Source organism: Procambarus clarkii, chromosome 70 (assembly GCF_040958095.1).
Source record: "Procambarus clarkii isolate CNS0578487 chromosome 70, FALCON_Pclarkii_2.0, whole genome shotgun sequence".
In the NCBI taxonomy this organism is placed as follows: domain Eukaryota; kingdom Metazoa; phylum Arthropoda; class Malacostraca; order Decapoda; family Cambaridae; genus Procambarus; species Procambarus clarkii.
This window is the reverse complement of record NC_091219.1, coordinates 19,120,692-19,139,526: the sequence shown is the minus strand read 5'-3', so window position 1 is coordinate 19,139,526 and position 18,835 is coordinate 19,120,692. Positions and strand designations below refer to the sequence as shown.

The following is an 18,835-nucleotide window of genomic DNA, read 5'->3' as shown; positions in this document are numbered from 1 at the left end:
TCAGTAACTACTATGGCAAAAGTAGACAGGACAATCCCCAAGTGACAGCTGTCTTTGGTCATGCCCACAACAGCTCCAATTGCTGGTTTGTACTGTTATAATATACAAATTAATTGAAGATGTGGCTTTCTACTTGGCTTTACTCGTGCTTTTTTTACTGATTCAGCTTTCTTCTTATCTTATAATTAGCATATCTTTCCAGTGCTAAAACACCATCAATGATAGATGTAAAAAGATCAGCAACACTGGCCAAATAGTTCCAAAGATGAAATTATATTAGTTTTTGATGAAAGGTACCCTAGAGTGGCATAAAATGATAGCCTAATAATATAAACAATACACATACATATCCCTGTACATATATACACTACATGTTGCCTACTACTTACATACATTGTGTATGCCTACAACTACTATAGACATACATACACATAGGGTCCCAGTAGTACAGTCAGGTTCGTTCTTGACCCCACAATCAAGAATTCCGGGTTTCGAATCCCGGGTGGGACAGAAATGGTTGGGGGGCATTTCCTATCACCCAATGCCACTGTTCACCTAGCAGCAAGTAGGTACTCAAGAGTTAGTCAGCTTCTTGTGGGGTTGCATCCTGGGCGGGTCAGTAATTTGACCTGACAGGGAGGGGGGGGGACCACCTCAATATAAGCCTAATGTGTATGAATACACTTTGGCTGCCTGTCTTCCGACACAATGAATTTATTATTATTATTATAATATACACATACATATATACATACATGATATATATAAGAACATGATTACACAATTTATATTACAAAAATTGTGGACTTGCAATCAGTATGACAAAAGCAAAATACAAGATGAATCACAGAAAAAGGCATGGTAATATATCAACATACATGAGTAACGTAAACACTCCAGGTGTGGTTTGTAGCTTTGGGCAAAACAGGACACTTGAGCCTGCAGAGCTGGGGCTGAGTGACCCTCTTGTGAATGCTGCCAAGTGTTTGTTTCAAGGCACCATCACTGGAGGCAGCCAGAGTTATAGACTTCTCACTGTTGTAGCCCAAAACTTGCTTCATCTTTGCTTGTGCCTCCTGAGGACTAAAAATGACAAATTACTACAGCAAACTTTGTACAAATGTACACACACACACATTCTTCTTCTTCAATCTAAGTATTAACACTTTTCCAGCTAAATAATTGACACTAGAATAACAGTTTGATATTTATGAGATAACTCGCCAAAATATTCATTTTGCATTGACATTTTATACTGAAAGAAATTCTCAGAAAACTGATAGTAAAGACTACAAGTTACCTATTACAATATGCTAAAAAAAAAACAATAAATAAAAGTTCAAGTTATAAATGACAGCTATGAAAACAGCAGTGTCTGATTGTGTAGAATTGCTTGATAGTAGTGGCAGTATGTTACACTAACTACATACCATGCTGTGAAGTGATCAGTATAAATAAGCCACGTTACTTCCATTATTACAGCACAAATACTACAACACAATCCAGGCTGGGTGATTACTTATAAGTTTGTAGAGGGCAGTGTGACAATTAAAAGGCTTATGTTGTGTTGGGATCTACTTATGGGGCCAGGTTATTCAGCACTTCAGTGTGATGCCTTCAACTACATCTACAACAAAACCATGTGTCTGACTACAAAGGAATTGGCAGGGACAAGCGGGGGAAGAACAGCCCCCTGACAATGACTCTTAATGGACCAAAACAGATAGTAGAAGTGCTCAGAAACGCTAGAAAATTATACAATGAGAAAGAAACTATGGTTACTAGTAAGGAAACAATAAAAGGAAGAAGGGAAAAGGTTAACACACATTAGAGCAAAAAGCAGTTAACAAAGAATAGAAATGGGAAACAAAATATTTTCACAAGGTAATAGGGTTCAGAGTGCCTCTGAAATAGAACTTAAAAATATCAATCAATAAAGACCAAGAAGAGCCCAAATACGAGGAAACATTCATGAAAAGTTTGTTCATATACTGACAGTTAAAAAGTACAACAGCCAAGTGATATAATAATGCAGAAAATTAAAATAATTGTTACATTGTCAGAAATAAAACTAGAAAGAATTCTAAATGAGGTGAGGCTAAACGGGGCTTTTCAATTTGGAGGCATTGTTACGGACCCGAGCCCAGCGTCCGAGCACGGAGCTGTGATGACCACGCCATCTGTGGGTCAGCTCCCGAAACCCCCTCCAAATGGACAGCGCCATCTAGTGAAGACAAGATATACCGGCCACAGGGGCTGGTTTCCCGTCCTAATCAGCTCATGACATAGCCGCTGCTGACCTCTGGTGAGGTGACGCTTAGACAGCAACGTCATCTATGGAGTGGATAGGTGGGCGTTTGCGTCTAAGCCTGTAAGTGAGGTAGCCCTAGAGTGTAACTAGTACTGATGACGTGTCTGATTACGGAGTCGACCTGGGACTGCTGAATCGGACGGTGGATCAGTCTACCCAAGGCAGCCGAAGTATTTCCACGAGTTTGCTGCAGAAGCTGTGAGTCACCCCCCAGATGAACACTGTTGTGTTAGCCTGCCTGTGACGTGGCAGTTGAGGAATTGTCATACCCGGGGCTGACTGGTGGAGAAGACTAGCCACTGGGGTGTTGTGGTGAGGAGAGTGATCTGTGGAATCACACGAGGCTCCTGCCTAGGGCTCGCAACCCTAGTATCGGTCGTGGAGTGGCCTACACAGCGTAACTGATTGGAACCTGCCAGCTACAGGCTGGATTTGTGGTTGACGGCCTCCACGACGGTGCACCCAGTAGGACTGTGATTTGGCTGGCCTGTGGCCGGGGTAGACTCGCCGAGAGAATCTACGGATTCGTCATGAGGCCACGAGAAGAGGACCAGGGCTACTCATCTTGAGCACCGTGGAACACTCCGCGTCTTCAGAGGAAGACCATATTGTACATTATAGTGTTTATACCCCCCGTGTGATAGTTTATAAATATATTTATTGGTGATGGTAATTATATATTTAAGTTTAGTGCCTTTGTCTCCCTTCCCCTTTAATTTACTTGCATTACGGAACACACCCCTTGAAAAACTACTAACTTGGGGCCGGATACCCTAACTCTACTAACATCAGAGAAAGAACCCAGTTGCGACCCAATAGGGCCGTAACAGGCATGATAAAGAGACAAAAAAGGTGAAGACATAGCAGTACTGTGAAATAACAAAATGGCAAACAGGAAACCTGCACACGAAGCTCCCAAGACCCCCACCTCACAAGACAAAGCAGGATCAAAGAAAGCGTCAGAGCAGAACACATTATAAAATGGGGAGACCTCCAAGAAAACAGAAGGGTGGAAGTACCTTCCTTTTAACACTTTCGCCCGGGCATGACGCAGCATTGCGTCATCCGTTTACTGTCGTTAATACCGGGGATGATGCAGCATTGCGTTATCCACTTTAAATAATCGCCAAAAATCAGGTTTTTATCCAATTTTTTTGGGACTGGTTTTAAAATGTGCGCCGATGTCTTCCCATTTTCTTTGTTGAGCCTCGTGGCCCTCAGGTGGCTTGGCACACGCCGTGGGCCCATTGTTTTCGCTCCACTGTTGTGACCAACTGTCGCCTCCCCTCGCATCTCAAACGTGTGAACATTTCAGCTATTTTCCGTGGCTATATTTCTTACTGCGGCTTTAGAAACTATCTACCCTTACTCCACGATGGATAGTGATCATGAACAAGGCCCTTCCAGGAAGAAAATTGTGAAAGAAAGGCTTGAAAAGGGAGGGAATTGGGAGTGTAGCTGGAAGGCGTCTGAGCACTCACTCGCGGCTAACGCGTGGCCCGTCTTCAACTCGTCGGCGGTTGGAGTGTAACCAGGTTTTATATTTTATATGCTAATGTTCCTCTAGAGAATTCTATTGCGAACCCATTGAGACAAAAATCAAAGACCTAGGACAAAAATTGAGGTGACCAGAGTGAAAATAGTGAAAACATTTTATCGCGTTTGCGCGCTCCAGGGAAACTCGTTCGCACTTTCTCTGTTTGCTGCAGGTAATTAGCCGGGCTTTTGGAGTTTATATGCATTTAGTGCTGTAGAGAATTCTATTGCGAACACAATGATACCAAATTTAATCTCGTAGGACGAGAATTAAGGTGACAAAGTTGAAGAGAGTATACACTTTTCAGAATTTACGCGCGCTCCCGTGACACCCTGGGTCCCATATCGCCCAGTTGAGGGGTGGCGCGCGGGGTGAGCGAAAGTGTTAATAAACAATGGTAGATTTTACCCATACTGTACTTTATTAAAACCAAGGCAAATAAAAAAATCAAATTGCATACTGGTTGGGCACTATACCATACTCCAATTAGCAGGGAAATGAAGTAACCAACCTCTGGGAAGCACAGGAAGACGAAACCAAACCTTAGGTGGCACACCAGGGTGGAAGTCCAACTGAGAAATGTAATCACTTAATTTGACTTATTCCCAGTAAGTATTTAGCAAACATCTGATTAATAAAAATAACTTACCTGTAGAGTGTTAAAACAAGATCTTGTCGAATCCTCTGTACCTGACGCATTTTCAGAGCAAGATGCATTGCTGTTGGGCACTCTCCAGGAATGGCTTGAAAGTGCTGCTCCTTTTTTGATGTTCCACTCGTCCGTGGAAACTGAAGATATGCCCTGAGGGAAAACTATCAAATGAACTAACTCTACATTCATTCTATGATCTGTAACTGATATCATAAGAGCATCAAACAGTTTTACAATCTACTTGTAGTGCAACAAACATTATGAAATAAATTTTCACCATACTGAATATTTAACAAACATTATGAAGTCACAAATGTGGCAATATGGTATTAAAAACCATGTATTAAACACATTGTTTTAATATACAGTACTTTAATATGATCCACTATACATAATGATACTTTCCAATTGTAATATAAATTCAAGCAATTATATTAATCATTAGATTAATTCAATTTCTTTATTATGCATCCAATACCCATCCCGTGGGCAATGGTGGAAAGGGTTACAGAGACATATAATCGGTTCAGGAACTGAACCCAATAGTTTGTTAAACTAAGCAAGTGATACTCTTTTTGACACTAGTTGCACAATAGTTTGTTATATATACATGTACATATATATACAATCATTTATACATATACAAATCGATAATCTCTGCCTGAAACGTAATACGTGCTAGTGGCTTTACAAGAATGTAAAAACATTTAATGCTATGTACTCTCATAAACCCAATGTACCTTCTTCTATTTAGTTATAAATAAATAAATAAATAAATAAATAAATAATTAAATAAATATCACAAGTGATTCAACAAGAGGCTCACAACAGTCATTATACAAGGCACTTTACATCTACGATGAGTCTCACAGTCTTGCTCCACACCCACCCAACTGGGCGGCAGCTTCACAGACATATGCATTACTTACTGCATTACCTACAGTAAGAAAATTTTGGATACTTTGCCAAGATTAGGTAATGCTAATCATTAGGTTAGCCAAGATTAGGTTAACCATTAAATTAGGTAATGAAACCCAATCATTTAAGCTACTCAAATCTATTTTACTGAGATACTATACTGTATTTTATCACACAAATTAATGTTATGTATTCAAATGTTCTCTTCTTAAAACTTTGTTTATACTGATACATTACCATTCAAACACTCACATTCATGCGGTGTATCAGATAATGAAAACAATCATCTTATCAATAAAGGTAACACCAAAAAGTCTAGAAAGGTTCCATTCACCTGGGCTCTAGGAGACTTTCATGGAAAGGTTTTCTAAACTATAATCTCCAGAATGTTAGACCACTTTGTGCTCAGCATCATGCTGTGTTTGAAGTGTGTCTAGTGCTGTGAAGTTTGCATGAATAAACTTTAAAACTGTTGGTATAGAGCTTTGCACATTAATTTATCTGTCTATGAACCTGTTGCTCTTTAACTTTTAGGATTTTATCCTTCACATGCAGTGGATATGATGACAAAGAAAGCAACCCCCTATGAAAATGAGGTCTTATTTTCAGCAAGAACCAAGAAGGCTGCAAAAAAAAAAAAAAAAACTCAAGAACAAGAGTAAAACTCATTGCATCTTGTGTAGAAATATATCAAACAAAACAAGCAAAATTTGCATGGAATGGAAGCCAAGTAAGTAATTATCAAAAGAAGGCACCAAACCGGGAAGGCTATGTAGCACCATCAAATACGCAAAATAATCAGAGGGCGCTAAATATCACCAAGGATGCCAATACGAGAACAAAAACGCACAAGGCGAACGATATCAAAAGTATCCGAGTCACCAAGAATTCTATCGAGGGAGAGGTGACCGCGAGGGGCGGTCGGAAAGCAAGACACACGCTCGTCCTGGAAGTCAGGACATTCAAGAAGGACATGCAGGAATGGAAGCCAAACACAACAACAACAACATGCCACAGCCTACAAATGCAGCCAGCCGGCTTGCCTAACAACTGGTTATGTTGTTCAACTTTTTAAATTCTTTATACTTCACTTTTATTGTGGGTTATCTTCGATCCCCACCTGCTGCCCTGCCTCTACGAGGGAATATTGTATATTGGCATTTGTTCCCAGTGGGCCAAGAAAGTTTCAGGTGCTGGTGGAGACCATGAGGTAGTGTGGCAAGCATAGGGAAGCTAAAAAAGGGACCAGCCAAGAAAATATATATTTGTTTTAAATTTATTTTCCCTGCCATAATGTAACACCAAAAATGCTCAATAATATTAATTCTCCTGATATATACTGTATATAAATTTAGTATGTACTTTCTCAATTGCCATACTACAATATTTGAAATTACTTTTTTTCAAAGAATATCAACTACAATAACTTGAAATTACTTTTTTCACAATAACAACTACAATATTTAAAATTACTCTTTTTTTTTTTCCACAGAATAACAAATTAAAAGAACAGTGGCCAATTGTCCTGCACACTTTAAAATAAAGCTTTAAGTGTTAATACAGAGCAAAGCTTTTTGTGCACAAAACAGGCAATATTTGTACATTTTTAATGGGAATGATCCCTTCACCACCACTACCCATATAATTCTCCAAGCTGTATAAAGTTGATGCCTCCTCATCCCAGGAAGGCTGGTCATGGCATGTAAAATTAAGAGTACTGTAACTTGTAATGCCCATTAATAACAAAAATACAAGAAAATGCTCTAATGTCCACATGTGAAGAATGATGGCTTGGTCCCATCTTCATACTAAACTAAATATTTGAAGAATAATAACAAATCTCTACTTACTTGCTTCCCTCATATTTAATTTCAAGGTTTTGTGAACATTCCTTAAAGAGCTCTCTGATTTGATGGTCATAGAGGATATTAGTGTCTGCTGGAAGGCCTCCCACCACAACAGTTGTAAAGGGATCGTGCCCACTCAGTTCCCGACACATCTCACGCTCGTAGTCTTCCGGTATATTTCGTTTATAATATAGAGGAAAGAAAGCACCAGCAAAACACACCTAAGTGGGACAATAAGAACGCAAATTAGAATGACATACAGTACACACATTTTGTAGTCTACAATTTACAACTACCGTACACAGAATCTGTTCCACTTTAATTTGGCTGAATCACAGTCCGGGTTTCACAGTAAGTAAAAGTAAGTAATTTCACAGAATCACAATCAGAGCACAGTCCGTATTCCATCAGGGAACACACTTCCGCATGCCCCGGGAGGTACTGTAGAGCGAGGAATAGAGCAGAGGGCAGCATAGAAGACAGCTTCATGAAAAAGGAAGAGGGCACGAGGGAGAGGCAGAGTGGAGAGGTTGGAGAGAGTAACACAGAGGGTGAATAGGTTCCAGGCAGCCTTGGCAAACTGCCTCCTATGGAAGGAGAGGGGAGGGTGAAAAGATAAAAAGGTAACAAGGATAGGGAAAATGGTCACTGTTATGGAGGTCATCAAGAACCCCTGATGTGAAATCCAAGTAAAAAGACGACAAGCAGAGAGAAAAAGATCAAGACAGAAAAGGGTGCGAGTATGGGAGTCCACATGAGTGGGTTCACCAGAATTCAGAAGAGACAGGGAAGAAGAGAGGACAAACGATTTGAGAAGGCAGCCTCAGGTGTTAGTCGGAACATCACCCCAGAGGGTATGCCGACAGTTGAAGTCACCCAACAGCAGCACAGGCTCTGGCAAGGAGTCCAGTAGGTGCTTAAGATCAGGAAGAGAAATTGGGACATTTGGGGGGAGATAAATGAAATAGACTGTATACCATTTACTCACAAAGACACGGGCTGCAGAGCATTGGAAATGCGTTCGAAAAAGTAGGGGGACGAAGGAAACATCAGTTCGAATCAAGAGAGCAGTAGAGTTACAGGCCTCAGCAAAATCTGAGGGTGGGGGAGAAAAAGGAATAACCATGAAAGTGACCAGGACAAGCACCAAGCATCCACTACTGGAGACACATACACAAAGTGGTAAGAACTACGTAATCAGAAGTGGAGTTCATTGAAATTTGCATAAAAGCCACAAATATTCCATTGAAGAATAGACATTGTCAAAAGGAAAGAGGACAGCAATAGAGAACAATGAAGAAACAAAGGACAAAGAACAACACAGCATATTAAAGACGATCAGGGTCAGCGAAATCAGGGTTAGGAAGCATGGGTAAACTTAGTAAGGGCGGAGTTAAGTGAGCGGGAGGACAGACCAGAGGCAGACGGATGGGGTCTGGAGGAGGAGACAATCGAGAGGGGCAGTCAAGGACAGCAGGAGAAGAGGGGGAGGGGGCAGAAACCAGGGAGCACAGCTCAGCAAGGGCAGCAACCGAGAGGGATTCGGGGGCTAAGAAACCTCCATAGCTGGAACCCACAGTAAACCCACATAGCTGGTATCCCGGTCCCAGAGAGGTGTACGCGAGCCTTTCACCTCGGCAAGACGACACCACGGAGGGGAGGTGCTCCAGTAGATAAAGGAGTATCTAAGCAACAGGAAACGGTAACTGTGAGAGGGGGGGGGGGGAGACATCACAGTAGCAAGATGTCACCAGCAGAGTCCCAAAGGGTTCTGTACTTGGACCCATCCTGTTTCTGATATATGTAAATATGTGTTCCTCTCAATGTTTGCTGATCATGCAGAAATTATGAGAAGAATCAAGACAGATGAAGATAGACTACAGGACAATCAGGACAAACCGGAGGAATGTTCTGGAAAATGGTTACTAAAGTTCAACTCAGGAAAGTGTAAAGTAATAAAATCTAGTATGAAAATTAAATAATCAAATCAAATCAATCAAATCAAATGTTTATTTAGGTAAGGTACATACATACAAGAGATTTTACAAAGAGTGATGGATTTATAGATAGGGCTAGTACATACAATGCCTTAAGCCACTATTATGCAAAGCGTTTCGGGCATGAAAAACTTAAATGACTAAAGCTTAATACTAATTGAGCATAAAGAGTAAAATGAAAACATGGAATGAAAACATAGCTGAAAAAGCAGCACAAATACAATTCTGTCGACAAACAGCGCTCTTTAAAAAAAACAGACATTGGTTGACAATAGAGGGGTAAGGTAGGTTACAGGGAATTTATTAGGTATACCTTCGTTTTTATCTTAAACTGGTTGAGAGAGGTACAGTCTTTAACATGGTTGGGAAGGTCATTCCACAATCTGGGTCCCTTGATTTGTAGAGCATTTCTAGTTTGATTAAGTCGTACTCTAGGAATATCAAAACTGTATTTATTTCTGGTGTGGTGCTTGCTCAAACAAGCAACAAATCCTTCCATAATAAAATCAGTACTTAAATGACAATTAATACAAAAATATTAATGACTACATTCTTCACAAGATTTAGAATAATTTTGTAAACTCTCACCTTGAGAATGAATGTTTGGTCATTTCTGGATGTATTATGCAGACATCCAGCAGTGATTTTGAGTGCCTCCAAACGATGTGTTAATTCTTTCACTAAACAATGCACTTCCTGAAGGACACTGAGCTGCACATAACTGTGTCTAGCCCAGTTTTTCTCATTTTTGCTATCTGGACGCAAAAACTCTCCCCTTATTTTCATACCCTGCCAAAGCTAAGTAAAACACTGCTGTCAGAATTAATACTACACCATAGTAACACACAGAAAACTTCATAATTTGTAACATATGCCATTATATCCAGCAATACAAAATTGTAAAATACTTAAAAATATATATATATATATATATATATATACACAATTATAATACAATAAAAATCTGATATGTAATTCTAAAAACTGCCACAGTAGGTCTATGAGGCTGAAAATTAACACAATAGGTAACATTATTCACACGACATCAAGTCATTGTAACAACTGTATGGAAGTCAAAAGAAAATATATGGGCATGAAGTAGAAACAAAACACTCCTTTTTCATAGGAAGTTCCTTACTCGCTCCACATATCAGAGCTTGAAATTCACCCAAAACACAGTTTGCACACCATAGTCTAGTTGACCAAGTCTTTGTAAATAGTCATTACATAGCTGGGATAAGGAGAATAGTGTAACTCAATCCACCAACAAGTGACCATTCTGTCCTCTTCAACCACTCTTGTTCCTCCTGAGCCATCTGAATTTCCAGCAGTTGTTGTCTTCCTAGTTTCTAGTCACAGTTTCAGTGATATCTGTTTTGTTTCCAGCTGGCACCTGGTTTCAACTTGTCTTTGGCAGCCATGTGGAAGACCTCCAGGTTCATTGGTTGCAGATACCTTCTTCCTTTAATGCTACATGCGCTATTTTTTTATGAAGTTCTTTGGGCTTAGCGGCTTGGTTATCATAATGTTACTCGTACCATCTGTTGAGTGCACCCGACCTCTATTCTTTTAGGAGGGGAGGTGTGACGATGTCAATGCCATCTGTTGAGCACACCCGACCCCAATTCTTGTTTCCCGGTGGAAGGCTGTGATCATATCGTCCCCTGTGTAGTGTCTTTCTTATTAATCACTTCACCCAGGGCAGTCCTGAACGTAAGACGTGTTTCGGTGGATACAAGTGGCCAATTCAGTGCAGACTGATTTGTACGTGATATGATACTTGAAGTATTGGTGATTGGACTGACGTACCCCAGGATGGTCAAGTTGAGTTACAAGATGGAATCAATGTCCGTTTGTTAATGCATGTTATAGGCCTGCCAGCGTGTTGCTGAAGACCCCTGCCAGCGTGTTGCTGGAGACCCCTGCCAGCGTGTTGCTGGAGACCCCTACCAGCGTGTTGCTGGAGACCCCTGCCAGCGTGTTGCTGGAGACTCCTGACAGTGTGTTGCTGGAGACCCCTGCCAGCGTGTTGCTGGAGACTCCTGCCAGCGTGTTGCTGGAGACCCCTGCCAGCGTGTTGCTGGAGACCCCTGCCAGCGTGTTGCTGGAGACCCCTGCCAGCGTGTTGCTGGAGACCCCTGCCAGCGTGTTGCTGGAGACCCCTGCCAGCGTGTTGCTGGAGACTCCTGACAGTGTGTTGCTGCAGAGTAGAAGTGGTGTTTTGGCACCGAGACGATACTGTATAGGACTGACCCATGATTTACAGAGTAAGGTGAACTCGCCGGCATGAGGACCATAGAATACAGACTCAGAGTGAATCTTAAAGTGGTGTACAATAGAAGATAGAAGTGGGCTTGTTGGAAAAAGATTGTAGAAGTTTTATTGTCCTGTGCAAAAGTGACACCTGCAACGTTATGTCATATACGTACGTACGTACGCGTGTGTGTGTGTGTGTGTGTGTGTGTGTGTGTGTGTGTGTGTGTGTGTATATATATATATATATATATATATATATACAGAGCACCACTTGGTTTCCGAACTTTAGTTATCCGAAACTTCCAGTTTCCCGATTGGGATTGGGGAGTCATGCTACCCGAACAAAGTTCGGGTAGGAAGGGGTCCACCAAGCGTCACGCCGGCTTGTGGTGGTGGGTGGGCGATGGTCCAGTTTGCCCACTGTGACTTCACAGATTCACGGCCTATTATTCCTATTATTTTGAATTGCCATAAGGCTGGAATGTTCATTCTGTGCTTTTGTTTTACATATCTGCACAATCAAGAAACATCTGTGCACCATGTTGGCTCCAAATGCACGCATTGCGTCAGTGATGGCTGACTGGTAGGTGGATGGACGATGGAGCTGAGGTGGGAGGCAGTATGAATGAGGGGGGGGGGAGAATCAGTGAGAGAGGGGGGGAGAGAGATGCTAGGAGGGAGGGGGAGGTATGGAGAGATGTTAGGAGGTAGGGAGAGATGCTAAGAGGGAGGGGGAGGTAGGGAGAGATGCTAGGAGGTAGGCAGGAAGGGATGGAAGTAGTGAGAATTAGGGAGGGAAAGGCAGGCTGGCAGGCACAGGCAGGCAGGCAGGCAGGCTAGCTTGCAGGCAGGGAGTGAGTGGTAGTCACGCGGTTGAACCGCGTGACCTTGAGAGATGGGATGTAGGGGGGGCGGGTGGTTTGTTGGTGGTGGGGGTGAGACCGGCTCATTCCCGAAGATAAGCCTAACACACACTACCCGTTAGCATGATGGCAGGGGGGGAGGCAGGCTGGCTGGAAAGGAAGCAGGCTGGCAGGCAGGCAGGCTGGCTGGCAGGCTGGGAAGGAGGCAGGCTGGCAGGCTGGGAAGGAGGCAGGCTGGGAAGGAAGCAGGCTGGCAGGCTGGGAAGGAGGCAGGCTGGCAGGCTGGGAAGGAGGCAGGCTGGGAAGGAGGCAGGCTGGGAGGGAGGCAGGCTGGGAGGGAGGCAGGCTGGGAAGGAGGCAGGCTGGGAAGGAGGCAGGCTGGGAAGGAGGCAGGCTGGGAAGGAAGCAGGCTGGCAGGCTGGGAAGGAGGCAGGCTGGGAAGGAGGCAAACAGGCAGGCTGGGAAGGAGGCAGGCTGGGAAGGAAGCAGGCTGGCATGCTGGGAAGGAGGCAGGCTGGCAGGCTGGGAAGGAGGCAGGCTGGGAAGGAGGCAGGCTGGCAGGCTGGGAAGGAGGCAGGCTGGCAGGCTGGGAAGGAGGCAGGCTGGCAGGCTGGGAAGGAGGCAGGCTGGGAGGGAGGCAGGCTGGCAGGCTGGGAAGGAGGCAGGCTGGGAAGGAAGCAGGCTGGCAGGCTGGGAAGGAGGCAGGCAGGCTGGCAGGCTGGGAAGGAGGCAGGCAGGCAGGAAGCGATATATGGGTGTTGAAGTGAACTGTGAACCACGTGACCTTTGAGAGTGTGTGTGTGTGTGTATGGGTTTGGGGTGGGGGGTGGGGGTGGTGTGTCGGTGGTGGGGGGGAGAGGGGGGGGTGTGTCGGTGGTGGGGGGAGATGGAGAGGTGTGTTGGTGGTGGGGGAGGGACCGGCTGACTCCGTAAGCCTAACCACACTCCACAGACCTGTGACCCAGATTTGTTTCTTAAATGTACAGTACATCATCGTATATTTTAGGCAGGATGTGCCTGCAGGCTGGCAGGAAACATCCAGAGGATGTTTGCCAGACGTCTTAATAATCAGTTAGGAACAATTAAGGACTTTTATAAAGCGGATCAGGACTTCACTTATTGATGAGTACAAACAAAACACGGTCGCATTTACGCCATGAACCTGACGATTTTTCCCCCTAGAGTTTTTTTCATAAATTTTTCGGAAAAATTTCTTTTTACATTTCTAGTTTATTTTTTCCCCTCTATTTCTCGTATACGAACTTACATGTTAACCGACGGGTCTCGTCCCCAAGGGGTTCGGAAACCAAGTGGTGCTCTGTATATATATATATATATATATATATATATATATATATATATATATATATATATATATATATATATATATTATATATATTATATATATTATATATATATATATATATATTATATATATATTATATATATATTATATATATATTATATATATATTATATATATATTATATATATATATATATATATATATATATATATATATATATATATATATATATATATATATATATATATATATATATATATATATTATTTAAGAAGTACATTTGGTGATGGTTCTGTTTAGTGTTATTTACCTCCCTTTTCTTTTAGATTGAGTATTATTGCCAGTTCTTAACTTGCCTATGACTTGGGGTGGGATTGAGTAAGAAAAGGCACTAAGGCCCTATACACAGTTTGATAAGTAAAGAATCCAATTACTGGTTAAGTGAGGCCAGAACAGTCCAGTGGCTGCTGTTTGCATTTTCTGCAGAATACTCAAGATTCCCTTGTGGTACCTCTGTTCTTTCATCCTCGGTTCCTTTTTCATTGCTCCTTTGCTCGCCATTCTCCAACTTTAGCAACTGCAATCCTTCTGGTCTGCTAATTTGCTGAGCTTGCCAAATTATTCTTAAATGTGTCTAAAGCCATATTCTAGACCTGAGCATCTATTACTCATTCAAATGCTGGTGATCTGTTATCTTCCACTATTGCTCATTGTTTACCTAAGTTTACCAGAGGGCCACCATCTCTAGGGCCTCAATGGGGACCGGGTTAACAAAGGTCTCCCAATATTCTTGTGTATTTTTTCCAATCAAATTTTAAACTGAAGTACTGTGTAGACAACCAAACCATAACTCGGAAGATGGAGAAGCAACAACATTTCGGTCAGTCCTGGACCATTATCAAGTATGTGAAACAGGTAAGAGATGGTAAGAATAAAGTAAGAATAAGGTAAGGATAGGATGAAGGTAAGAATAAGGTAAGAATAGGATGAATGTACAGACTTTAGCAGTTAAATCTTCTGCTGGTAGGCATTGCAATGGATCCCTATTGGTGAAAAAGTATCTACTTTCTGTCCTACATTGTGACTTTATAAGCTTGAAGCTGTTGCCCCTTGTGAGAGCTACATTGGATCTTTAAGAGACATGGGTCAGGATTAACATCTAATTTGTTTTTAATTCAATAATATTGTAAATTTAATTACATACCAGTATTCTCGGTTTAAATGGTCGAAACTAATATATTAAATCTTACAAAGAAAAATTTACTGAATTTACTGATACATAAACTTGGTCTAAGTGAATGCAAACCATGTTTTGTCCTGCATATATACTTCACTGCCTTAATTTTTTAAACCCTTCAGGATCATCCATCAGTAAACACACACCTTCATGCACTCTCCTGGTTGCTCTCATCAATCAATGGTGTTTTGTCATTCCATTACAATGCTGCATCAATAAATCTGTTAGTGATTTAATTACAGTCTGTTTATTTTGGTAAATTATTGATTTACTAGTCTGCTATTCTCCTCGCAATGCAATCGCATATATAATTAGGAAAATATTCTACATAACTGTACATCCTTCGTTCGATTTAGTTTTAACAACTTCATTAACAAGGGTCATAAGCAGGTATAATTGAACATGTTTTTATTTCATTCACTTATGGTAGGTACCAGGAGACTTGAACCACCGACCCCACGGGTGTGAAGCAGAAGCTCTTCCACTGTACTATGAGATGGTTACAATATGAAAGATTGGCATGGGTCACTTTTTCCTATGTACTTTGCAGCAGCAGGCGAAAGTATAAAATTTCAGGTGGGCAGCGGATTATTACCTCTGAAATCTTTTGTATTGTAGTTTGTCTCAATACTTACTGTACAGTGGAATAACTTCTGCCTAACATCCATGGGGTCAGCGGTTCGAGTTTCCTAGTGCCCAAGTGAATGAAATGTTTATTTCCACAATAGCGTGGTTGACAATTTATGTTTTTATTATTGACACTCTTGGCATTTGTTGTGAAAAAATATTAAGACTAGCAAAATAATTTGGAAAATTCTGCAACTTCTTGCATTATGTAGAAATAAACAGAAGCAATTATAGATAATTATCCTTACATCATATACGTTGAGAACAGCAAGACAATCTGAGAAGGTTCCATAAGACCAAGACACTTTAGAAAGGTAAGCATTCAGCTCGTCTTGGAATGGCCGTGAATGGATGTTTTTTAAAGACAGACCAGCAGCTGTAAAAGAATTAAATACTGTATACAAATTAACAAAAGGAAACCCTTTAAGTTTATTTAATCATTTATAGAAAGTTAGAGTAACAGTAGTGCACATCAAAACAGGTATTAACAGCTTCATAATCAGACCTTGTACCTTGACTACCCATTTCCTGCCTCAATTTAAATTCAAAATGCTTTCATACAACACCCAAAATATCAAACATATAAAACATGAGACTTTACCAGTCTCCGTGGTGCAGTGGTAAGACACTCGCCTGGCGTTCCGCGAGCGCTATGTCATGGGTTCGTATCCTGGCCAGGGAGGATTTACTGGGCGCAATTCCTTAACTGTAGCCTCTGTTTAACGCAACAGTAAAATGTGTACTTGGATGAAAAAACGATTCTTCGCGGCAGGGGATCGTATTCCAGGGACCATAGGATTAAGGACCTGCCCGAAACGCTACGCGTACTAGTGGCTGTACAAGAATGTAACAACTCTTGTATATATCTCAAAAAAAAAAAAAAAAAAAAAAAAAATGTGCAGGCGATGAGTCACAATAATGTGGCTGAAGTATGTTGACCAGACCACACACTAGAAATTGAAGGGACGACGACGAAGGGACATGACGAGAATGGTCCAGGACGGACGGAAACGTCGTCGTCCCTTCAATTTCTAGTGTGTGGTCTGGTCAACAATCAATATAAAACATGCTTCAATATTGGATAAATACTCTAGAAAAACAGTCCATGGTGAAATCTTCTAGTTAGTACTATATTACAGGTATGTTATCAATGTGCAACATCCACCAAGTCAACTAACCCCCTCGGTTGCTTCATGAGCTATGCACTCGTATGGTTCACCCAGACAGCAATACACTCAAGACTTCTGACCAGAGAAACCATTAAAGAGTAACAAATTTATTTCACCATGTAATTACAGTAGTACTTCTAAAGGTACTACCCCAGTCACATGGGCTGGACGGTAGAGTGACGGTCTCGCTTCATGCAGGTCGGCATTCAATCCCCGAATATTCAAGGGGTTGGGCATTATCCCCCCCATCTCATCCCAAATCCTTATCCTGACCCCTTCTAAGTGCTATATAGTCTAATGGCTTGGAGCTTTCCTCTGATAGTTCCCATACCTTATAAAGGTACTGAAGCTAATCCCTTTACTGCCTAGAACGTGACATCTTTCCTCACATTATCATCAGTAACAACAATATATCTACAATAGTGACAATGAAAACAACAAAAAAAGAAGGCTTAAGTTGGAGATAATTTGCCTCAACAAAACAGTTCTTGACTTACCAATAATAACACATTCCCTGAGGCAGCCAAATAGATAACCCATGACTATGAGCTTTCCAAGGAAAGGATCCACAGGTAGACGTGCCACCACTTTGCCCAAGTAAGTTAAATCACCATCAAAAGAAGACACTCGGCCATGGGATTTAACACCAAGAGCACCCATCTGAGGAATATTGAACGTGTCACTTTATTATATAGAGTTTTTTATTTACAGTTCAAATCACAGCCATTCATGGGAGGCATTCCTTGCTTCTACACCCCATAAATCACCTTGCCCAATATGGTACGAGACTATAGGCTTTATAAAAATTAGAAATACCTACTATGCAGCCATTGTTACAAGAGCCTCTAGAATTTTGTATAAATTATTATTATTACAACACACAAATCACAATAATGTGATATATGAAATGTACAAATCCACAGGGGCCTTGATAAGGGTTCGAACCGACGCGCTGAATGTTCACAGACGCGCCTTAGTCAATTGTACCACAACATGGTAAAAATTATCAATGATACAGTACAGTATTATCCTTGTAATTTGGCCATGTCGTGGTACAGTTGATTAAGGTGCATCTGGGAACACTTGACACACAGGTTCGAACCCTCATCAAGGCGTCTGTGGATTTGTTCATTATTATTATTATTATTATTACAGTATTATTATACAGTATTATTATTATTATTGAGAAGCAAAGGATATGGGTTCATCCAAATGATTTGACTTAACACGCTTACACAAGTATTAGGTCATTTCTTCATCATTATCAATTGTACCTGGATGGGGTTCTGGGAGTTCTTCTACTCCTCAAGCCCGGCCAGGCTTGATTTTTGAGAACTTGGCCCAACAGGCTGTTGCTTGGAGTGGCCTGCAAGCCCACATATCCACCACAGCCCGGTTGGTCCGGCACTTCTTGAAGAAAACTAGCCAGTTCTCTCTCTTTTAAAGATTTACACATTTGTTCCAGCAATATTTCTCATGCTCGCTGGGAGTATGTTGAACAACTGTGGACCTTTGATGTTTGTACAGTGTTCTCCAATGTGTGTATGGCACCTCTGCTTTACACTGGTTCTATTCTGCATTTCCTTCCATATTGTTCACCCCCAGTATTTTATTACCATTTATTATTATTACAGTACAATAAAAGCAATAGAATGCAAATTTAAAAAATACACTCTCTTCCAATATGCATACATTTCAAAATATATACAGAGAAAGAGTTATAGACAAGGTATGCAATTCTGTCTCTCCTCTTAACTTAGATCTTGTATTTATGGTGTCACCCCTTGTGGCAAATCCCTGAACCAAATAATTTCCGGCCCCTACCATGAGTGGATTTATTGTTGGTGCCATACACATGTGGACTGGCCTAGCGTAATGAAGGATTATTTGATGGTTTTCTGAAAGTTCATTCTTATATGTCTGCAAACATTGCATGTGCTCCTGACATTATTTTGTATATGTGCACTTAAAAGGTACGAGGCTGTGTCTCATGGCCATTCAGGTCTTTATAGTTGCCTCCCTCTCCATTTATACTATACATAAGGCAACAACTTTCCCTAACCTCTCCTAAGACTAGTGTACTAAATACATGTTAACTTTATTTACCCGAGGGGTC

At 41.4% G+C, this 18,835-nt stretch overlaps 1 protein-coding gene across 1 annotated transcript in view; it reads right to left on the bottom strand.

Annotated features, from left to right (window-relative positions):
- The window catches only part of LOC123775266 (ATP-dependent RNA helicase TDRD9), a 40,859-nt gene that overhangs the window by 20,769 nt on the left and 1,255 nt on the right, over nt 1-18,835 (bottom strand). Inside the window, exons 2-7 of the mRNA XM_045770252.2 lie at nt 17,217-17,379; nt 15,799-15,926; nt 9,851-10,060; nt 7,269-7,486; nt 4,498-4,650; nt 879-1,083 (exon numbers count right to left, since the gene is read on the bottom strand). Coding sequence (XP_045626208.2) covers nt 879-1,083; nt 4,498-4,650; nt 7,269-7,486; nt 9,851-10,060; nt 15,799-15,926; nt 17,217-17,379 — 1,077 coding nt within the window. The remainder of the gene's footprint in view (nt 1-878; nt 1,084-4,497; nt 4,651-7,268; nt 7,487-9,850; nt 10,061-15,798; nt 15,927-17,216; nt 17,380-18,835) is intronic.